Below are 24,316 nucleotides of genomic sequence, written 5' to 3'. Positions count from 1 at the left end.
CTTTTCTTGCTTTATTATAATATACCCATATTAACATCAAAATAACACTAATATTATTACCAAAATAAATTTGTTGCCTCTCCTAGAAGCAGACCTTGACATTAAGATTCCTGTAAAAGTGATTTAATAGGCAGTATTTTCAGAAAAACAATGAAAACAGCAGGGAAGGAGGGAAGTGGGCAGAAAAAGAAAGGAGAGCCAACAAGTGTGCGGTAACAAGCTAAATCTGGAGGAAGGCAATTTTGGTTTCATTCTGCGAGGGAGCAGTGGGCACAGCCTTGACCATACCTCAGAGTTTTCCTAACCAAAGCTAAAGGAGTTGGAGTATGTATATGCCAGCACCCATTAATCCCTGGCTAAGGGCTGCCTCTGGGAGGTCCTGACTCCCCAGACAATTTTACCTTTCAGTGAGCACAGATCAAGTAGGTTCCAGCAGCCCAAGGACAGCCCTCAAACCAAGTGATGGGTGTGCTGGCTGTTGCCAGTGAAGGCACAAGGGGAATTGGTGTGCTCCAAAATATAAAGGACCCCAGGAGATAAGGGCAGGGCACCAACAGCTTCTGTTATCCTTCACACTCTTCAGTTCCATTCTCTCTTCACATTAAGTTCATAGCACTGATTCTTCAGGAAGAAAAGATTAATGAAACATTTACACCCCTGCTGCTGTAATCAGTCCCAGGGACTTAACTGATATTCATGATCTTTCTTCATCTACCCATTACAGATCTCCTCTTTGGCCAGCACTTTTGCTGCTTTGGGTTGCCTGCAGAGTGGGGTAACCCAATAATTCATCTCTGAAGGTTTCATGCCATAACTTTGATGTAGGTGCTGTAATTACCTTTTCATAGTTAAAATGGACGTGGGATTCCCTGAGCTCTGGACATACTTGTCCCTGTCCCTATTATGTGGTAGCAACCAACCGTCTCATAAAGATCAGGGTTAAATACTCCTGGCCAGTATGGCAACTTTTCTTTCTTTTTTTTTTTTTGTGGTACGCAGGCCTCTCGCTGTTGTGGCCTCTCCCGTTGCAGAGCACAGGCTCCGGACGTGCAGGCCCAGAGGACATGGGTCACGGGCCCAGCCTCTCTGCGGCATGTGGGATCTTCCCAGACTGGGGCACGAACCCGTGTCCCCTGCATCGGCAGGCGGACTCCCAACCACTGCACCACCAGGGAAGCCCACGACTTCTTTCTTTCACTCTCGGTCTACCAGCAAGAGGATCCCAACATGACAAGTCAGTATTCATAGTTTTAGGCTTATTGGAAACCTTACTAAGCCCGTTCCTGGAAGCATTCCTCTCTTCTGGGAACTAGGGCTCCTATACATGCTGAAAATAAAGTTGTTCTATTAAAAATATGTCATCTGGCACAACACACACAGTTAAGACTACCATTGTATTAAGTCTATGGTAATCCTTCACCTTCTGTTACAATCCATTTTTGCTGGGGCCACAAAATGGTGAGTTGAATGGGAATATGATAGAGGCCATCATCCTAGCATCCTATAAATCATTTAAAATGGCATTACTCTCTGCCATTCCACCTGGCATGCAGTATTGCTTTTGAGTTACTAATTTTCCACGAGTGGACCATTTCAGGCATCCCATTTAGGCTTATATAACATTAAGTCCTGAGTCACAGCATTGTATCCTCATATTGACAAAGTCTCCCTTATCCAGTCTTACATTCTGCCCCCAAACCCTGGTCCCATATTCCAGACACACTCTCCTTATTCCTGACACTTTATTGGTGAAAAATCCCTTCCCTCCCTTAGTGGGACGAGTACGATAACAGTTAGGACATACTAAGACCTGACCTAGTTATTGGTCTAGCATTAGGTTTATTATTTGTCAGATATTAGAGGAAACTATAACAGAAACTGACCAAGTAAGCTTTTTCTTGCAAGGCATCTGTATCAACTGTGTTTTCTATGTGGTCTTCAGACAAAGAGGCTGTTATCTGCCAGCACCAGGTATAGCAACTCCTGCAGGATAAGTTTCAGGTTTACCCAAACTTGTCTTTAGTATAAGATAATTTTTGTGCCTTTAAATCCAGTCTTCTTTGTGTTTCTGCTAGTCTGACCATCAAATCCTGAGTCTGATCTTCAGAACAGGTCTTCCTTCTGGCTATTGGAGATCGTGGTATCTTTAAATGCTGCCAGGGAGATTTTCTGACTTTCATATCATGCTCTGATGTAATCCTCCTGCTTGAGTCCCTCAGTGGTACTGACCATCAAAGAGCCAACTTCGAAGTTGTTATAATTGCTATTTCCCCATAGCTCTCAACACTAGAAGTATTAACCAAGCCAGTGCATGTCCTTTCACCAGTATCCCATTCCCCATCCCAGTGTTCCACAGGAGAGGGTCTTAGTAATCATACTGCTACAGTAGGCCAGGATTATTACCACTGTCCTTACTAACATCAAGAGGGTCCTTGTGCCATCTGGCCTGTGAGTGATTTAACTCCAGAAGTCTATCCTGAGAGTCTGCATCCTAGGTTCCCTTGCAGAAACAACTGTCTTAGATCAAATTCTCAAGAACCAGATCCTGAAATAAGGATTCCTGTGAAAATGATCTGTTAGGACACATTCCCAGGAAAAACTGGCAGAGCAGAGAAGATCTAGAAGGGATATCGAGTAAGGTCCAGATCAATTCTTAGGAGTTTGGGAGACAGTGTAGGTTTGGCCTCAGCGATGTCCCCAGTAGGAGCAAGGGAGCTGGAGTATTTATATCTCTGTGGGGATGAATTATTGGCCTCCCGTTCCCAGGAGGACATAAATTCCCAGGCACATTCATGCCAGCAGGAAAAACAGGCTCCTATAACCCAATAAGGCAAATAGGTGCCAGGTGTTGGGAATGAAAGCTCACTGCAAATTGGTATGTAGTTCTGGCAAAGGGAACTGAGAATGTGTACTGCAGTTACTAATTGAAAGACTTCTTAATTTTTGATGGGAAAGAACCTCTACATTGATTTTTTTTTAAAGCACACATACAGCTAAGGTAGAGATTGTCTCAGGATGAACCTAAGCTGTTTTTATTGATAATAATCAGTAAAATCCAAATATGCTTGGTTTATGGAGGAATCCGATGGGAAACTCTTCATAAGTGACTAAAAACCCCCTGGGAATGCGGAAAATTGGGAAAAAACCTGACCCAAAGGGATGATGAAGGCAGGCACACAATTTCAATATTGCTGATTCAGTAAAAATTGCATAGGAAATAAAGAGAGGCAATTACTGGGAGAGAAAAAGTGAGTGTGGTTCAGCCCCTCAGACTTTGAGGGAAGAGGGTTCCGAGGGGTTTGCAGGTAAAAACTAAAGGAGCAATTTTACCCAAACTTCTTGAAGACATAGTGCACAAGGTAGTTCTGCTTGGAAACTCATATGATGAAGTGGAATAGGACATTTGGAAGACACTGGCTGGGCTGCACCCCTCAGGCCTGCAGGCCCTGTACTTGCCCATCCTCGAGACCGAGGAAAAAGCCTGGAGTCAGTGACCGAGACATCAATGGAGTAATGGATAGGGAATCGTTCATGTTTGAAGCAAGGTCCTGGAGTGGCACCATGTGGGGCGAAAGGCAGGCAGGACATGACAGCTGTCTTCGATGCGGTGGGGCGGGGGGGGGAGGCTACCATTTATAGGGGACTTGACATCACGTTGGCTCATCAGCTACCAAGGGAAACCAGGAGTGGGGGCACTTTCCTCCCAGCCTCTCAGGTTAACAGCCATCACGAGGGCAGATGTTTCCCTTTAATAAACTAGCAGGTGGAGCCATTCTGGCCTAAGGGGCAAGGGGAAAGCATGTTCATGTGGGGAATTGATGTCAGGTTGGTTCATCAGTTACCAGGAAAACCAGCAAAGGGTCACGCCCCTCACGGCCCCTTTGTTAACTTATTATGATGGAGATGTCCTGATTTAAAGCTAGAACAATCATTAGCTGGGGCCGGGGCAAGTATGTAGGAAGGTCAGTCATGTGAGTAGGGTGTAGGTGAAGCAGGCACTGGTTGAGCAGGGGATGGGCAGAGAGCAAGAGAACAGCCATCTTGAGCAGCCTCCATATACTCCACCCCTATACACCCCGCATGACCCTTACAATCTTGCCCGCCCCCCCCACCTCCCGCATTGTCCCCTCAGACTTTGAGGAGTGAGGGGTATGGGGGGTCAGGTATACAGAGGTGAACTGCAACCAGCTACCACAAATGCAATACAGACATCAGCAGATAAAGAGTATCAGGAGGCCAAGAGGTGGGCAAACTTATGGAGTCAGGTGCTTATCGGGTCATGGAGGGGCCAGAGGAGGACCATGACGGCATCTCCCTGTAGACCCAGCCATCAAACTCATTTCACAGTGAGGCCACTGTTGTCTCCCAGTCTGTGAACAGATTCCCTCTGCTCAGACTAGGGGTGAAATGTAAAGTGTTTAACAGGTACAATACAGGGAAGATGATGACCATTGAGCAAAATACAAGCAGTAACAGCAGTCTGAGATACCACCACCCCTGCCCGTGGTTTCTGTCCTGGCCTGCAGGACCCCACGGCCTGTCTACCCTCAGTCCCCACAGCCAGGGCCGAATACTGGAGAGGCCATAGAACAGACTGCAGGGTTAGTGTCATGGTGCCCTTCTCCAGTAGGGGGCCCGGATTAATTACCTTAGTCCTCTTAGGTGGGGCTGGGTAGGAGACAGGTGAAACCTCTTAAGTCCCTTTCTAATCCTCTTCCCCACGAGGCAACAAACCCAAACCACAGAGACTTACCTGCCAGTCCCAGGGCCATGTTATAATGTGTTCCCCTCGGGGTAGAGCCTGCGGCGAGGGCAAAAGTGAGTTATCGTCCTGGCCAGCAGTTGGCAACGGTCCTTCAGTGGTCAACAATTGAACCTGAATGGCGTTGACTAGTTGCCTCTGGGTTAACATGGCGTTAGCACTGGGACGAGCGTTCCTGGGATGTGTCCACACGTTGAAGGAGCGGGTTTCCCGTCTCAGCTGTTGTTGAAGCAGCTCATTCACTGCCCAGCAGCAGTGGGGTTGTGAGGCAGGGGGAGATGCCGGTGTGTGTCATTCTTGTCGGCCCATTCCTGAACTTCATGGCCGACAAAGTGGATACCTTGGTCACTACTGATGTCCATGGGGGTCCTATAGTTCACACATAGCTCTTCTAGACCCCAAACAGTGGCTTATTCACCAGCCATCTCCGTGTAATCAGGTGAGTCATTAGCACAGGGCTGCTACTTTTAAACTAGAAAGGGACTCTGAGGTTAACAGGATATCATCAATATAATGGAGAGAGCAAGATACCTCCCACGGCAGACAGCTGCTACAGGCACCCGCACGCGAGTGGACAGCCACGTCTTTCCCCGCAACTTTCCATTCCTTGTCCTTATTTCCCAACATCGTGGCGCTCACAGGAGTTTCCCTGGCCTTCTGGCTGACTTACCAGTCTGCACCCCGCAGGCCTGTGAGCCTTGTAGTTGCCCGGCCTCAAGACCGAAGAAATAGCTTGGAGACAGCGACAGAGACATCAATGGCTTACTGGACAGGGGAACTTACATGTCTGAAACCAGGTCCTGGAGCAGCACCCCACTGTGTGCAGCAGCCAGCCTGCAGGACATGGCAGCAGCCTTCGCCATGGAGGGGGTGGGCGTGGAGAGGCTACCATTTATAGGGGGAATGATGTCAGCTTGGCTCATCAGTTACCAGGGAAACCAGCAGCTGAGGCACATCCCTCACAGCCCCTCAGGTTAACGACCATATTGAGGACAGCTGTTTCCCTTTCATAAACTAGCAGGAAGCCATTCTGGCCTAAGGGGCAGGGGGAAAACAAGTTCCTGTGAGTAGGGTGTAGGTGAAGCAGGTGTAGGTCGAGCAGGAGATGTACAGAGAGCAAGAGAACAGCCATCCTGAGTGGCCTGAGCATACACTGGTGCTTCAGTTCAGTTCACTAGATATTCATTATGTGCTTACTTTGAAGACTCAGAGAAGCATGGTACAGCCATGTCAGGGCCTTCAGCAGTCAGTCATATCCCTATAGTACTCTCAGTGACAAGATTAAGAACCTAGCAAGAGGGAAGGGGTGTGGGAACAGATGTATATGTATGACTGATTCACTTTGTTATAAAGCAGAAACTAAAAAAAAAAAAAAAAAAGAACCTGTCATTTGCATGGGCTGTTTCCAAGCTTCCGGTGGAGGGGGACAGGGCACTAGAAATGTGTTCACATAGTCTTAGGTGTTTGAAAATTTTAACCAGTTTTAACCACAATTGTGTAAGGCCACTATCCATCACCATTCTGTTGGACTCCCTCTAGTCATGGGTGATGAAGTAATGGAGGGGATGGTTTAATATTGCTAAGGCAAAGCTTAAGTGGGAATATACTTAATTTGGGCTAAAAATTAGGCTACATTTATGTGGTTTGGGTCAAAAATGGATAGAGTTAAATTACTGCTAGCTAATCTGGTATAGGAACAGCTTCCTGGGATACTTATTATATCATCCACGATGACTACTCATGTGTGTAATGGAATTTACAAATAATGAAAAGGAGTGAATCAAATGAACATATTGGAAATGGTTTTAAATTTCTTGTTGGTTTGACACCAAATATTGACATAGCAATGATAATACAAAACTCATGATAATAAGTCCCTCACTGGGATTCTCAGAAAGATTTGAGCTTTATTGGAGGGTGAAGTCTTGGTAGGAGCAGGTTGTGGCTGGAGTCAGATCAGTGCAATCTTTTCCCTGTAAGTGTGAATCATTTCCCCCCACTTCTGCCCCAGGTTGGTGTTGCCTGGGGAAAATAAAGTTTCACAATACATGTCATTAGTTTTTGAATATCACCTGTAAACTTCTGATCTTAATAAAGTAGCTCAGTAGTTTTACACTTAGAAGCTCGCTCCTTGTATCATGTAAATTATGCCTACTTAAAAATTCACGTTAAAAAAATTCACGTTAAAACTACTATAAGAAAGACGTACTAGAGGCTGTGTGTATGCCTGGTAATGAATTGTTTGCACACAGAGTGATGAGAAGGGAGATCAGAGTGTATAGGCTGAAGGCAAGGATACAGAATACAAACAAAAATCCATCCTCAGTCAGCACATCTCTGGTCATGTATGTGCTCAAATGGGGAGGCCAGATGGCTGAAGCCTTTATGGAGGACACTGGTCACTTCTGCCCAAATGACCCAAATTGAAGAATTCAGAAATGATAAAGGTGAGCACATACGAACAGCAGAAGGGTAAGACTCTCTTGCCCTTGATTGGAACAATTCTAAGACCTAGTTTCTGAGAAGAGACCTCCTCCATAAGGTTGAGTCAGACCTCGATGGCTGACCTACCCTTATGTGGCCTTCCTGCTTTCTGATTCAGAGTTTACTCTGGTGGTGAAATAGCAACTAATGGAATGTGTGTGCAGAAGGACCAGCAGGTTGATGGGCACTTAGTTCTGGGGTGAGACTCGAGCTAATGGGGACCAGCAGATGAAACTTATAGCTCACGGTAAACGGTCTTTGATAGCAACCCAGCAGGATAAAATGATGAAGTGCTCAGTGCAACATCAACAATGTATTTGAAGAACAACAGAAATATCAGTCTTGATTAACATTTGTATCAATCTATACAATGGAATTTTGTCTGCTGTAAAATTCTTGCCCCCAGCACAAATAGCATTTGAGGAAGCCATTTAACTTTCTGGCCCTTCAATCTCTTCCCTGTGAGGAAATGGAAATAATTTCTTAATCCATAAGGTTGTGAAGATTTAATAAAATATTTTATATTAAATTTTATAATCTTTTGATGGCTAGTAGCTATTCCTGATCCAAGTAAAATATACTTTTAAGGGGCAGTTTAGCGTAGAAGTTTCAGGCACACATTCTTCAGTCAGACTGCCTCAGATTGAATCTCAGTTCTGCTACTCACTGTTGTGACCCTGGACAAGAAACTTAACCATTCTGCAACTTTTAGAAAAGGTCCACTACTGTTATTACTCAAGAAAAATCAATTCCCTTTTCTTGAAATACTCTGACTCACAGAGGCTGCTGCAAATACTGGGTTGTACTGGAGATCAGCACACACACACCCTTTTGCCCTATTGTACTCATACCTGTGGGTTCATCTAGAGCCAAGGAAGAGGAAGAACAGTTCTCATGAAATCACAAGTTCTACAATGGCTGTGCTGAAATCATGTCCTGTCAAATAATGTGCTGTCATATGCAACCAACACCCGATGTGTTGACAAATGAGTAAGTCAACATGATATGTTTCCAAGTGGGCTTACTTCCTCTTGCATGCTGTCATATGCACAAGGTACAACATGGGCTTTTTTCACACACTGCGAAGCAATTCTCCAGTTCTCAATGGACACTGACCAGGCGTCTTACAATTTAACTCAATTCTGACACTGTCTACTTGGAGGTAGCATCAGATCCCACAGCTTAAGGGCTGAAACCCACAAGGCTGCCCCCACTTCAGATGTTCCTCATAAACCTAGGTTGTTACCTGTGCTTCTGACATATTGGCTGTAAATCAGAGGTTCCTATGATCCCCTCCTCTGGTTCAATTAATTTGCTGGAGTTGCTCACAGAACTCAGAAAGCCAATTATCTACTGGATTACTGGTTTATTACAAAGGATATTAATGGCTACAAAGGAACAGGCAGATGGAGAGATGCATACAGTGAGGTCCAAAAGGGTCCCAAACACAAGAGCTTCTTCCCTATGGGGTTGGGAGCCCAGCACATGGACATGCTCTGGTTCAACAACCTGAAAGCTCTCTGAACTCAACTCCTTTGAGTTTTTATGGAGGCTTCGTTATGTAAGTATGATTGGTTAAAACATTGGCCGTTGGCAATTGATTCAACTTCCAGCCCCTCTCCCCTCCCAAAAGGTCACAGGAGTGGGACTGAAAATTCCACCCCCTAATCCAGATTTGATTCCCTTGGCAAGCAGCCCCCATCTTTTGGTACATTCCAAAAGTAACCACATTAACATAACAAAAGATACCTCTCCACTTGGGACATTCCGAGGTTTTTAGGAGCTAGGAAGCTAGGAAGGGACAAAGACCAAATATAAAATTCTTATTATAAATCACAATATCACACAACACCCAATGTATAGTCATCTAGACCTACAAACCCATCAGTAAGCTCCCACATGGACCTTTTAATACCCAGTATCATCTCATATGGAGTTACCAACCCTTATTGTACTGTGATTCAGGCCTGTATAACCTAATATATTGTCGTATGGACTCCCATCTAACCCGCCACGACACTGACATGTGGACTTGCATGAATGAACTGCTATGTGCACAGATCAACCTTTCACTCACAAAGGCAAAGTGGCACCATAATCCGATCCAATGTCTTCCCTCTCTCATAATCATCATCATTGCACCCATTTTTACCTCTTCTTCTTTATTGTTAAGCAATACAGGTGTGTCTCCTCTATTTAGGGAAGATTAGAGGCAAAAAACAAAACAACAGGATGGGGAAAACATTTTTGTATGTGTTCTGGATTTCAGAAAAGACAGCAGAAATCACTCTTAAAAACTTGATTGCAATAGGAAGGGTAAAATTGCCATCCTAAACTTTAGGAGCTTTCACTGTGTAGTCTGTAACTTTTGAAAAAATAATACACCTAAAGGTAGAATCATTTTAATCAACTGATTCAATTTTAAGTCATCTTTCATTTTCAAGGTAGATGTTTTAATAATATATTTAATAATCAAGATCTTGCAGCTGATACAAGCATATGGAGACTTTAGGTTATACTGCCCAACAGGGAAAACTTAGAGGTTTCATTAGCACCAACTGGATTTTCTTTTTCTTTTGGGACATCAATATCATAGGGAACAAAGAGGGTTCATCAAACAAAAATGTATCTACTTTGGAACTCCTTAATTTAGTTCAACAAGTAGAGTCAGCAGGCATTTTACTGAGAAAAAAAATGGACTCTTTTTCTCCCCCCCGCCCCGGCTTTATTTAGATATAATTGACATTTAACATTGTATAAGTTTAAGGTATACATTGTGTTGATTAGAAACACTTATATTGCAAAATGATTACCACCATAGTGTTAGCTAACACCTCCATCATGTCACATAATTACCATTTCTTTTTTCGTGTTGAGAAATTTTAAGATTTAAAAGTTTAAATTTAGCTCAGGAATTACTTGCATAAGGAGATCTCCCCTGTGCTCTTCAGCTTAGAATTGGAACCCCTCATCTGGTCTCCTGTAATGACCTGCATGTCCCCCTGCTATTGTACCTAAGACAAAGAACTTGCCATGTATTATTATGTGTGTCTTCCACATCTGAATGGACAATAGTGACTGTGTCTAATTTACTCTAGTGTTCCAAGGGCCTAGATTCTAGACTATGCAAAATCTCAGTAATTGCTGTTGCTTATTCAAATTTGACCTTCTATATCCTTGCCCTAATTTTTCACTCAGAACTAGCGTCCATCACATCACTTCTATACAAAATAACTTGATGGCTATAATCTCTATTCAACACAGTAGAGATCACCATGGGGAGCAACCTAGAACATAGTTTTGGCCCCTCTGAACATGTTATGACCCACTGACACCTACAAATTATAATTTAAAGAAATACTGAACTATTTCATGTTTTGATCTTTATATATGACAACTACTGAAATTAGTTGGATCCTAGAAGGAGAAACATAACAGACTCACACTGGGTAATTTGAGAACAGTGTTAAATGAGACAATTTACACAGGATTGGGAAGGTGGGAAGGAAACCACAAGATAATTCTTGAGAATCCCAGAACTTGCAACATAAAGGCCAAAAAAGGTTTGATGGGACATGGGAAGAGAGAAATTACCAGACTATGTGGAGAGGGCCGTCTGCTAGGAGCTGTGAACTATACAGGAAGGATCAGCCACCTGCAGTCCCCACGAGGAGGAACTTTAGAGATAAATACTCCCTGTCCTCACTCTCTTGCCTCCACTGAAAATCCAGCAGAAGGCAGTGGACAAGAAAGTGTAGGAGGCAAACCACTCAGGTCAGCCTCCTGGGGCCCGAGCAGGATGCAGGAGAGTGGAGCACACAAAGGGAGGAACACATGGACAATATCCAGCCCAAGAAATATATAAATTAATATTCATTTTCACAAATAGGAGGAATCATTGCCCTAGGGAGGTTACTGCCCTCGATTAAGAGTTTCAAAACATAGTTTCCTGTTTAGAGATTCAAAAACTGTGAATCTAGCCTGCTGGCTCCCATAGAGCAGCTCCTCTGAATCATTGTTAATTCTATGAAGATGACAACTTTGTTCTTGGCTATCATTTTATTTGAATTTTCATTCCTCTTATATTTTTCTCAAAATGAAATCTGAGTAAAATAAAGAACTGATCTCAAATTTGAAAAGAGCTACAGCAAAGAAAATTTTTTCTTTTGGTATTTTCGTCACTGAAGGCTTCTCGTTTATGAAATAAGGTGCCTAATGACTTTCCATGCAAGGTGGGGTAACTAAGAAGGAAAAATAGCGTAGAATTAAAAATTTAATACTCCAACATAAAATAAAAATTTAAAAAAATTGTAAATCAACTATTCTCCAATATAAAATAAAAATTAAAAAAATTTAAATAGTGCTTCTCTGGTTATAACCATAGATGAAATCATTTTTCTTTACCTTCATAAACGAGTGAGTTTCCTTTCTTTAGCCCAGTCGTGGACATCTGCTTTTCCAAATATAAGGTAGAGGATCAGTCCTAATGTGTTAATGGCAAATGACAAGGAGAAAACATTCCTCCACCCAAATTCAGGGTCCTGAGGAGACAAAACTTCAAGTAAATATTACCCCTTTCATCCCTTTTTCTATGAAACTCATTAATAGTTCAGAAGACAATGTTCACCAGTGGGTTTTCGTGTAGAAATTTATTTCCTGAACACAGCTTAATAGTTTGATGGAAAGAATTTCAAAATGGAGACAGAATGTTCTTCATAAAATGGACTTAAGGACCGTTGCAATTAACCTCCAGAATTGTATTTGTCCCTATTTATCAAAGTGCCATACATTTTCTCTTTTGTGCGAATCATGACTATATATATGCTAATAATATTTCTTCTTGAAGTGCAAGAAGAATCTTACAAGAAGAAGATTGTGGGCTTTGGAGCTAGACAGGTCTAACTTAGGAGAATTCCAATTCTACACCCTCTTAGTAGAAAGACATATTCTATCAGATTTTAATCACCAGGAAATGAGGATAATAATGTTTCATTTTCATAATTGGTAGGAGAATCAATACTTAAATGAGATTACTGCATATGAAATACCTGTAATAATACCTACATGTATCAGGCACTTAAATATATTTGATTTTATTATCTCTTTGCTTTTGTATGGTTATGCAAATGAGAATTCCAAAGTGTTGCAAAAGACATGGCAAGTTGCATATATACATGGATTCATCATCTTCTCATAGGACATCTATGTGGCTGTGTGATTTCAAAGACTGGATATTACCAGTGGATCACGAGTGAGTGCTTTGGTTTCAGAATAAGTAAAGATTGAGGACATGAAGGAAATTCTTTTATATTTTTCTTTGCCAAGTTGATCTTCATGACAAAGTTATCCACAATTTAATTTTATTATCCAAAATGTGAAAACATTTTTTATGCTATTACCTTTATGAATGGATTCAGTAGACTGTTTTAAGAATCCTTAACAAGAAAACTTTACCTGACTGAGAAGAAATCCACTGACAGTGGATGCCAGGATAGCAGATATCTGTGCAAACCCCCTCGAGGCTCCCATGAGAAAGCTGGAATGCCTGTGGGTGACAGGAATGTTCCAGGCTAGATCCATAGACACTTCAGCCCTGCTTAGCATATGAATCCATCATATAGTAATTATGTCAAAAAGGACTCTCTCTGTGTATATTCAATGAAAGGTACTGAGACAAATCAACAACACCCTCCTCCCACATACTTGAAAAAATGGCCACAGGATATCAGTGGTCCTTGCCCATGATCTATAACTTCACAAAGTCTGGGGCTCCTGGAAGGCTGCAGGCTAAATCTTTTTCAGGAAATATGAAAATGAGAGTGGAAATTATAGTGCTACCTTGGAGCAATATCTAAGGCATTGGTATAGATCCCTGGCTGACTAAACAAGCTTAGTCCACAGGAGAGCGTCAGAAGGCTCACTGCTGTGATATAGCTGGAGGCAACGTATGGCAGAACTACAAGGGATGCTGAAGAGGGGAGACTTCCTATGGAACGAGGAACAGATGAATTAACCAAGATACATCTTTGGTTGTTGTATGCCTTATGAATTATCAGAGCTTTTGGTCCTGTTCTTAACTAGAACTGTGACAATTTTCCTCACTGTAACAAGCCTAAAATTCTTGGTCAGAAGGAAATCTGCCAGGTAACCTCCCAGGATGCCAACGACCCAGGCAAAAATAAAAGGAAGGGCAGATAGGAAGCCACTCTGAGGGGAAAAACTTGAGTAAACCATCATAATAAAGGCTGTGAGATCACACCTTGTATTGATAAAGCACTAATAATCATACCGACAACTCTGAAATCATACTTTCCTAAGAAAATCAGTAGCCTCTTCCATCATACCCTCAGAAAAGCTACTCACATGACTGTCACATTATCTCTTAGTAATAAAACATAAATTTTTCTAGATGGGATGATTTGTGAAGGCAGAGTAATTTGAGAGTCATGCAAACAGGAGAAACGGGTGGAGGGAAATATACTCACATCTCTGATATCATACATTGAACACAGAGCTGATGTAAGTTGGTGTGTATACAACCATGATGTTAATTAACCATTGATGGCTGAAACAGCAAAAACACAAGGACCAGAGGGGTAGAGATCTGACCATAGCTTTGATGGGAAGAGGCTGCTTAGAAGAGCTGACCTGAAAACAAATTTACTGATTAGAAGAGTAAGATCTGAGACATGCTCACACGTTCTTAGTTACCCTGATAAATCCAGATGCTGATACAAGATCTCTGGAGAAGGTTAGAGTTTTTATGTGTACCTGTTGGGCCAAGGAGGATATGATGTGTTCTTTTTCTGTGATGTTTATCCATGGGTGAGTGATGGAGTCATCATAAGTCAAAACAAACCAGAGAAGGCAGGAGACACAGCCAACACCTCCTGCTAGCAGAGGTAAAATTGGCAAACTTCTGTGTGAATTTCTTTTACATTGGGATATTTTCTGGTGTGGTTCCTGGGAAAAGCTCTTGCTCTTAATATCTTCTTCCCATTTCTCAAAATATTCACATGAATATCACAGCTTTCTAGAACCCATTCCTTTATATTTCTTGATTATTTGTGTGCACAAAAATCACAGACCCTGGGAATGGCACTAAACTTGATATCTCAACCTTTTTAATACTAATAAAGGAAAACTATTTCTCTACTCACAACTCTTCTGACACCAAATGTGTGGGGTTTTCACACTAAGAAATTCTCTAATTCTCTACAGACACCAACCTGGCATCCTACAGTTTAGCTCAGTTCTGACATTATCTGGCATTAGCACAGACCCTACAGAGTAAGGGCTCAGTCACACAGGCTGCCCCCTACTTCAGATACTAATTGCAAGTAATGAGTCCTCAAATTACCCACACTTCTGTTCAACTTTACTACAAATTCAGAGGTTCCCACAACTCCCTCTTAGTCTGATAATTTGCTGGAACAGCTCACAAAAGTCAGGGAAATATTCATTTATGTTTACTGGCTTATTATAAAAATATGATAAAGGATACTGATGAACACCCAGATGAAGAGCTACATAGGGTGAAGTCTGGAAGGGTCCTGAGTGCAGGAGTTTCTGACCCTGCGGAGTTGGGGATATGCTACCGTCCCAGCACGTGGATGTGTTCACCAACCTGGAGGCTCTTAGAACCCCATAGTTTAGGGATTTTTATGGAGGCTGTATCATGTCGGCATAATTGATTATTAACACAATCTGATGCACCCTCTCCTCCTGGGAGGATGGAGGGTGGGTCTAAAAGTTCCAAGCTTCTAATCACCGCTTGGTCTTTCTGGTGGCCTCTAGCCTGAAGATATCCAGGAGGATACCAAGAGTCACCTCATTAGACAAAAGATGTTCCTATAACTCAAGAAATTCCAAGGGATTTAGGAACTCTGCTTAGATGCTCCTATCATCCCCACCACTCAACATGAAATTACAAGAGTTTTAGGAGCTCTGTGTCAGGAACTTGTGGCAGAAACCATATCTATATATTTCTTATTATGTCACAATTAGCCATTCTAATAGATATGCAGAGGTAGCTCATTGTTTTTATTTGCATTTCCCTAATGACTAAGGATGTTGAGTTGACCACCTTTTCACATCCTTATTTTCCCTCTCCTTATCCTCTTTAGTGAGGTGTCTTTGTCCATTTTTAAATTGGGTTTTTGTTTTGTTATTGAGTGTTGAGAATTATTTACACACTCTGGATAAAAGTCCTTATTGTATATGTGTTTTGCAAGTATTTTCTCTCTGTCTCAACTTGTCTCTTTATTATTCTAATAATGCCTTTTGAAGAGCAAAAGTTTTTAATTTTGATGAAATCCAATCTATCAACTTGTTATTTTATGCATCAAGCCTTTGGTGTCATAGCTAAGAAATCTTTGCCTAAATAAAGAGCAAAGATTTTCTCATATGTTTTCTTTTAAAAGAATGATAATTTCAGATCTTACAATTATATCCAACATTCATTTTGAGTTCTTGTGTAGAGTGCAAGATATGGATCAAAATTCTTTTTTTTTTTTGAGCACCATCTGTTAAAAAGACTATCCTTTCTCCATTGAATTGCTTCTGCATCTTTGTCAAAATCAGTTTATCATTAATGTGTAAGTCTATTTATGACTCTATTCTGTTTCAGTGATCTGTTTGTCTCTATGCCAATACCACAATGTCTTGATGACTGTAATTTTATAATATACCTTGACATGAGGCTGTGTTAGTCTTACAACTTTGTCATTAATTTCCAAAATTGGCTATTCTAGGATCTTTTTATTTTCATGATAATTTAGTTTTCAGTGCATGTTTCACATCTTTTGTCAGATTTAGCACTGTTACATATTTTTGATGCCATTGAAAATGGTACTGTTCTCTTTAATTTAAATTTCTGATTCTTTCAATTTTTGTATGTCTAAAAATGTCCTTATTTTGCCTTTGTTTTCGAAAAGTTTTTCTTTGTCTCTAGAATTCTATGTTAACAGATTTTTTTTCTTTTTTCTTGCAGTATTTGAAAGATGTTGTTCCACTGCCTTCTTGATTTTATTGCTTCTGATGGGAAAGCTGCAGTCATCATATCTTTGTTCTTCTCTCTCTATTTTTAAACTTTGGCTGCTTTTAAGATTTCATCTTTATCACTGGTTTTGAGCCATTTTATTATGGTATAACTTGGTACAGGTTTCTTCATATTTCCTGTGCTTGAGATTCATTGACTTTTTTGGATCTGTGAGTTTATAGTTTCCAACAAACTTGGAAAACTTTCAGCCATCATTTCTTCAAAGGTTTCTTTCTGTTCCCCCATCCCACTCCTCTCCTTTGGGTACTACACACCTTACTTATGTTCTAATTTTATTATTACTTTTTTCTCTGTGTAGGTCATTCTGGATGGTTTCTATTGCTACTTTTAAGTTCATTAATCTTTTCTTCTGTTGTATCATCTGTCATTAATTCAATCCTTATATTGTAGTTTTTATCTCTAGAAGTTTGACTTAGGGTCTTTAAAAATATATTTTGCATGTGTCTACTTAAATTTTGAACAAATAAAGTTATAGTTATAGTAACTATCCTTGTGTGCTAATTCTAACATTTGTGTCAGTTCTGGGTTGGTTTTGATTGGTTGATTATTCCCCTTATTATGGATTGTGTTTTCCTGCCTTTGTCCATACCTGGTAACCTATGCTTTGAGCCAGACATTACGAATTATATCTTGTTGGGTGCTGAATATTTTTGTATTCCTATTATATATTTTTGAGCTTTGTTTGGGGTACAGTTAAATTACATGGAAACACTGACCCTTTGGGTCTGGTCATCATCATTTGTTAGAGGGCTCCACAATAGTGTGTCCTCTAGAGCTAATTATTTCTCACTATTGAGGAAAGACATTTATTAGTATTCTGCCCAATGGCCCAAGAATTATACAGTTTTTCATTCTGTCTTGTGGAAACAGGCACTATCCCTGATTCTCTATAAGTACTGGACACTGTTCTTTAAATTTTTCCAATGATTTCTGGCACCTCCCCCTGCCCCCACCGGCCTCAGATGATGTCTCCACACAGGTATTCTAATCAGTGCTCTGGTGAGTATCAAGGGGACTCTGCAGATAGCCAGGGTTTTCTCTGTGTGCAGTTGTCTCCTGTTAGGCACTCTTTCCTGTGAACTCTACCTGCCTAACTTTCTCAGGGCTCTTACCTCCATCTCCTCAACTCTGATACTTCTGTCTCTCACAAACCACCACTCTGCAAGTCTGTCCCCTACTGCCTACTAGGGCAATAGATTTTGCCCAATCACTTTGTGTTAATAATGCATCATGGCAGGTTAACAGCATCATAGGCAGGAGGACTTCCAAATCCTTTGATGGTATAAGTTAATTCTTCCCTACTATTATATTAAGACATTTTCTTTTACTAGGATCTTTCTGTCTCGATTCATTTCCTCCAGAAAAATACACACAGATAGATACTCAGAAGAATCTCCCTGAATATGAAAACCTAGGAGTGGGGAGACAGCAGCTTACCAAAGATATAGAAGACAAAAGGCCACCCAAGGGCTTGACTGATGATGCCACCCAGGAGGATGGCAATGCAGCTTCCCAGCATCATTCCTGAAAAGAGAGAATAAGCTGTGGGGCTCTGGACTGCCACCTGATAGATGCCTACAGGATGACAGATGACATGTTACAGAGCAGTGTCACCTTAAAGAGATAAGCATAGTAGAATATATGAACTTCAAACTTGTGATTGAGTTCATATGCTCTTCTGAGGACCCATTTTTCTGGCAGTTCCCTAGTAACATTGCAGATGACAACCATGCTTCCTTTTATGCTATTTTAATTTTTAATTACACAATTCATATAACATATGCTATTGTAAAAGTAAATTACTGCAAAGAACCAAGGTTCCCCTCACATGCCCCCCAATCCATCCCCACTCGAATGTTAACCAACAGCTACAGTTTATTATATGATGTATAATTGCATACATTTTCCTCTCTGCACACATACATAATGTATATCTGTACATACATGCATCTCTTGGTAAATGCATATATGTAATATGTAGACAGAAAGTTAGATAGATTTGTCTACTAATGTGCTAATAACACTTTTAATTTCCATGGCTTTACCGAGTATTCTCATATATAGTGAAGCACATATCAATTTTACAACTTCTTCAGAACTAGACTATTATGTTTTTTTTAATTTTCCAGATGAACATTAACATAAACTTGTCAACTTTTATATATATGTATGTGAGTTGTTATTAATTTTAAATAAGCAGGACCATAATGTACCTATTGTCCTGTGACATTTATTTTTTATTTAACAATTGATCTTGTAAATATTTCCATGTCACTGTAGATTCTACCTAGTTGTTATTTATGAACATAAACTTAATTATCACTTCTGAACTTAAACATAATTTATTTCTGTACAGTAAAATATCAGAAGTAGGCTTGCTAAACCAAAGACTGTGCATTTTTTGACAGAACTGCTGAAGTATCCTGCTAAAAGGCCATACTAAACTAAACTGCCAACAAAGATTGTTTTCCTCATCTCTTGACAACATTGGACATCCTCAAAGCTCCTAAATAGTTTTCCAAATATGAATGCAAAACAGTATATAATTTTTTTCTTTTTATAGTGAAGTTGAACATTTTTTTCATTTTTATTTCTTTTGTGAACTGTTCATAATCTTTTTGTTTGTTTGTTTCTTTCACTTGTTTAACTTTGTCTCAATTTATAGAACCTTTATGTGTTGTGAATAATAACCCTCTGTCTGTCATGCTGGCTGCAATTCTATTCTCCCGGTTTAAACTTTGTTTATGGTGTTTTTTGCAATCTAGCAGTTGTGAGTTTTCATGGGGTCAGATCTGTAAGTTTCCTCTGTAATGATTTCTAGACTTACTCCCTTGCTTAAAAGGGCTTTCCTGATCTCACAGTTTAAAAAAAAAAATCAGACCAGGGCTTGGACCCGTGTCCCCTGCGTTGGCAGGTGGATTCTTAACCACTGTGCCACCAGGGAAGTCCCAGCAACAACTGTTTTTTATAGCAGTATGTTCTTTTAAAATGAATATCATCTACACATATTCCTGTGGATCTCTCTGATGTTATTTATTAATTATTTAAAATCTTCTTTCAATTCCTTTATTAATTTCTTTTTCATTTGGGTTAGTTCTTGCAGTTTTTGAGTTTGGTTTCTCTCTTTCATGCTCTTGATTTCCTTCAAATGTTTGAGGATTTGGGAAAACCAATCCTTTTTTTTTTTTTTTTTTTGCAGTACGTGGGCCTCTCACTGCTGTGGCCTCTCCCATTGCGGAGCACAGGCTCTGGACACCCAGCCGCTCCACGGCATGTGGGATCTTCCCAGACTGGGGCACAAACCCGTGTCCCCTGCATCGGCAGGCGGACTCTCAACCACTGCCCCATCAGGGAAGCCCAGCCAATCCTTATTTATATTTGAGGATATCCCTTAGTCAGCTGTGATAACCAAAGTGAGTTTCCTTAGCCCAAACTGGAGCCTCCATTCCCCTATCAGTGGATATGAGCTCTGATGACAAAGACTAATCCTCCAGGGTTGTGAAGGGCTCTAGAGAGGCATAAGGTCAGGCAGGGTGTGTATGTGTGTGCACGTGACTCGTTTTCTGGACTTGAAGAATCCCTGGCTCTCCTACCCTTCTCTCCTTACCCAGCACCCATACTTAGGCAATTTCCAGTTTGTTAGCCCTACTCTTTCCATTTTTCATTTTGACTCAATGTAACTGAAACTTTCTTCCTCCAGAATATTCCTTCCAGGTACACTGTGCAGACAGATCATTATCAGAAAGCAGTTCTCAGGACAACTGAGAGCAATTCCAAAGAAGATTAAGTTGGATTCATGCCTCACACTGAGCACTAGTATAAACTCCAATATGTCAAAAATTTAGGGCTTCCCTGGTGGCGCAGTGGTTGAGAGTCCGCCTGCCGGTGCAGGGGACATGGGTTCGTGCCCCAGACCGGGAGGATCCCACATGCTGCGGAGCGGCTGGGCCTGTGAGCCATGGCCGCTGAGCCTGCGCGACCGGAGCCTGTGCTCCGCAACGGGAGAGGCCACAACAGTGAGAGGCCCGCATACCGCAAAAAAAAAAAAAAAAAAATTTAAATATAAAAAATGAAACCATACATATTCATTAAAAGCCATGGTTGGATGCTTTTGTAACATTTCTAACTATGACTCAAACCCAGAAACCATAAAATAAAAGAATTATCAATTTGACTACATAAAAATGTATTTTTAAAAAATGGCAAAAGGCATTATAAGCAAAGTCAAATCACAAATGACAACCTGGGGAAAATAACTAAAAGTCATGCCACAAAGGACCCATCCCCCTAGTTTATAAATACTTGATTGACATTGAGCAGAAGACAAAGAACCTTGCAATAAAAAAAGTCAAAGAACTCAGTGAAAGAAGGTTGGATTGTAGTGGACTCATTTCCGTTATATGTTTTTACCTGAGAAAGCAATGCTGCAGAGTCGGCTTCATTCATTTGGAGGACTCCATCTTTCCCAGAGTGCAAACTGATCCCCATATCCTAACCCCTGAAATAAAAATAGAGTTCTTGATATGTGGTCCCATAGAGAAATTCATATCCAGCACATATTTACAAAATATCTGGGTACCAGTCTCATGCCCTGAAGTATTCGAGTTGCAATGAGGAAACCTAGTCCAAGGTCAGCTGCCAGAGGAGTGAAGAGAACGAGAAATGAGGATCCAAACAGAGCAGCACCAACCACTCGCTTTGTTCCTACACTTCCAGCCAGGTATCCACTGGGAGCCAGTGTCAGGATCATGCCATAGTTGATAGAACTAAAGATGATGCCCTGGATTTGAGGGCTCCAATCATACACAGGGGCCTTAAAGAAACAGAGAATGCTTTGGTAAGCCATTTACAGGAAGGCTGTTGCATAACTTAAGAAGCCTCTTTAGATCTTCCACTTGCTTTCAAATCACTATTTCCTCAATTAAAACTTTTTAACATATAAAGTCTAGAAAAAATAGATATCCAAACAAACAAATAGCAAAAACAAGAACACAACTTAAATCTTGCATTGCTTACCCCTGCAGGAAGACTTTTAGGGGAATTATTTGGGTCATCAAATGAGTCAACAGGCAGCCCCTCAGTGGAGCTGTTAAACTGGGACTGATGGTTTGTGCCGTTGGCCATGGTTACCATGGCCATGGTGATGTTCATGATAATATTTTGTGCCATTATTATGAAGTTGCAGAGATGTGTGATGAAGGCTATTCCATAGCGAGTGGAACATAAGCTTGGAGCTGGAAATATTATGACATTATATTAGTGCTTTCTTTATTGAACCATCATTTATTTTTCACAAGTTATTATACAGAAAGGTATCACCTGACAATTTATTTATTTTTATTTTTTATTTTTTTAAATTCTGTCTCAATTATCCTTTATTTGTAGTTTACCTTGAATTACTCTGGTAACCTATTGAGGTTTTTTTTTTTTTCTCCAATTCGCGCTGTCTCGGCGCACGTACGTGTCACCATCTCTTTTTTTTTTTTTTTTTTTTTTTTAAATTTATGGCTGTGTTGGGTTGGGTCTTCGTTTCTGTGAGAGGGCTTTCTCTAGTTGTGGCAAGTGGGGGCCACTCCTCATCGCGGTGCGCGGGCCTCTCACTATCGCGGCCTCTCTTGTTGCGGAGCACAGGCTCCAGACGCGCAGGCTCAGTAATTGTGGCTCACGGGGCCAGCTGCTCCGTGGCATGTGGGATCTTCCCAGACCAGGGCTCGAACCCATGTGTCCGGCATCGGCAGGCGGACGCTCAACCACTGCGCCACCAGGGAAGCCCCTCACCTGACAATTTAAATGGCACTTCTATCGGCTTTGGGAAAGAAAGATTACAAAAGCAGAAAATGACTGAGTTGAGTCAAAGGGTGTTTTATACCACAGCTTTATAGACCCTGACTTGCTCTGGGGTGCTCTGTTCTTCCTGCAATTTTGTCTCTCCCATTCCTAGGTTACTGTATTCTATGGTTGATAAAATTACTCATATTTAAATATATATAGATATGGATATATAGAATATATATATGAAAAGTAAATATATACATATAAGTGAAATATGTGTAGTATACATATTTAAATTATATAATTTATATTTTATGTACTATATTATATACATATATAATGTACATTTTAAACATTGAAGGAGTTGTTCATTGGTATAGATTTATTATTCTTCTCATATGTCTCAGTCAATGAGGGCAAACTTTCATTTAAACTTTGAAATTAAACCTCTAGGAAGATTTTCTCATTAGAGAAAAATTGACACTGAAAAACTATGAAAAAATATAGTGAAAGTGAAAAAATAACAGAAAAAGAAATGAGCACAAAATTAAAATAATCTGTTTTTGTACTTCCAGGAAAGATGGCTATTGCCTGGAAGAAACTATTGCAATAATCCAGAAAAGAAGTGAAGAACTGTGAACTAGGGTGGTAGCAGTAGAGGAACTAAGATGTGATAAGATCCCAGATAGACTGCAATAGGGCAATAACTGAATCTTGTTTTCAATTTTACAAATGGGTGAGGGAAGGGCATTAGAGAGGTTCTTGTTCTAAACAGCTGGAAGAATGGAGTTGATGTTCAATGAGGAAGAGAGTTCTGCAGAGAAAGCAGGTTTGTGGGCAGTGGGGTGATAAAGAGCTTATTATTGGACAGTTAAGACAAAGATGCCTTTTAAGCACCCAAGAGATGTTGAGAATGTTGTTGCATATAAAACTCTAGAGTTTAGAATAGAGGTAGAGGCTGAGGTAAAACATTGGGAGTTAATAACCTTCAAGATGATACTTGAAGCCATGGTATTTAGGAAATGAGAATAAATAGGGAAGAAAACCAAGGACTGACTCTACAGTTTTCCAATGCTTAGAGGTTGGATACATGGGAAGAAACTGTCAATGGAAACTGAAAAGGAATGATCAGTGGGGTAGGAATAAAACCAGGAAAGTGTGGTGTCCTGGAAGCCAAGGGGAAAAGGGCTACAGGGAGGAGGGAGTCAGTAGGTATGTCAGATATTTCTGATAGGTTATGTAACATGATGACTGAGTATTAACTCATTTAGTCCTCACAATAATCCTATGAAGCAGCTACTACTACTATTCCAATTTTTCAGGTGCAGAGAGGTCAGCTAATAGTATAGCTCAAGTGTCTATGCTCTTAACCACTGCACTGCATGTGTACGGTGGCTTTTATTTCGTCCCAGATGATTCCATGAGAATACCTTTGCCACAATCCAAGTGCACTCATCTATGGGGTTTGTATGGCTGTATGGTGTAGGAGAGGAGAACAACACCATGCATCATCAAGAAGTCTTCAAAACTTCAAGAAAAGAGGTGCCTTGAGGTTTACAAAAGAGCCTTTCCCTCAAGACCATACTCTCTTCTCCTTAAGTAGAACACAAATCTTTGCAGTGAATGCAGTGGGGAAGGAAGAATTTGGAAGAAACTGGTAAGTGTACTGTAATTAGAGCAAGGAGCTAAAAAATAATATCTTTGTAAAGGTTTTCCTTTCTTTTTTGGAGCTGGGTGATGACTTCCTATGTCAATCAAATCAACTAATAATTTATCAGTTCTTTGGCTTCTGATCTCCCCAACTTGCTTTGGGATCTTAGAGGCCAAAGGCTACAGAAAGCGAGTATCAGCAAACCAGGAGACTAATGGCTCACAGATGGGTGGGGTGAATACATGCCTCATGAGATTGCTGAAAGATCCACTAGAGGCTGTATTTAAAAGGCTTAGTCTGGTGCTTGCTGCATATTAAGCGTTCCCTACAGGCTACTACATGTGTCCTTGAAAGTTATTTGTTTCCCGTGTCTATTTAAAATATATGAAAAATAATGTTGGTACAACATCTCATGTCTTAAAATTTAAAAACTCAATATATAATACAATAATACTGCCTTTTGTCAAATTGAAGTTGTCATTGATTTAAGATGCATCATTTTTTGCTCTACTAAAAATCAATTGATCAACTAATCAACAAATCAAACTTAGTAGATCCAAAACTAAACTCCTAAGTTCCCCGTCCC

At 40.6% G+C, this 24,316-nt stretch overlaps 2 protein-coding genes across 5 annotated transcripts in view; both read right to left on the bottom strand.

Annotated features, from left to right (window-relative positions):
* Window positions 1-11,708, bottom strand: part of SLC17A1 (solute carrier family 17 member 1) — a 269,472-nt gene extending 257,764 nt beyond the window's left edge. For 2 of the 4 annotated variants that reach the window (XR_014016752.1, XR_014016753.1), the window contains exon 1: window positions 4,754-4,818. The gene's annotated coding sequence lies outside the window, so the exon portion shown is untranslated. Of the gene's footprint in view, window positions 1-4,753; window positions 4,916-11,650 lie in introns of those variants that run through there. The other 2 variants (XR_014016750.1, XR_014016751.1) reach the window with 2 other exon arrangements.
* The window catches only part of SLC17A3 (solute carrier family 17 member 3), a 36,955-nt gene continuing 24,276 nt past the window's right edge, over window positions 11,638-24,316 (bottom strand). The window contains 12 exon segments of the mRNA XM_081245200.1: window positions 11,638-11,787; window positions 12,701-12,791; window positions 13,085-13,323; window positions 13,325-13,453; window positions 13,732-13,743; window positions 13,745-13,894; window positions 14,018-14,136; window positions 17,745-17,831; window positions 20,718-20,745; window positions 20,749-20,805; window positions 20,887-21,120; window positions 21,324-21,541. Of these exon segments, the coding sequence (XP_081101326.1) occupies window positions 11,653-11,787; window positions 12,701-12,791; window positions 13,085-13,323; window positions 13,325-13,453; window positions 13,732-13,743; window positions 13,745-13,894; window positions 14,018-14,136; window positions 17,745-17,831; window positions 20,718-20,745; window positions 20,749-20,805; window positions 20,887-21,120; window positions 21,324-21,541 (1,499 nt within the window). The 3' untranslated portion in view covers window positions 11,638-11,652.

The sequence above is a fragment of the Mesoplodon bidens genome, assembly GCF_964165515.1.
Source record: "Mesoplodon bidens genome assembly, chromosome: 10".
Classification (NCBI taxonomy): Eukaryota; Metazoa; Chordata; class Mammalia; order Artiodactyla; family Ziphiidae; genus Mesoplodon; species Mesoplodon bidens.
The sequence above is the reverse complement of the archived record's forward strand: the minus strand, read 5'-3'. Positions and strand labels throughout refer to the sequence as shown.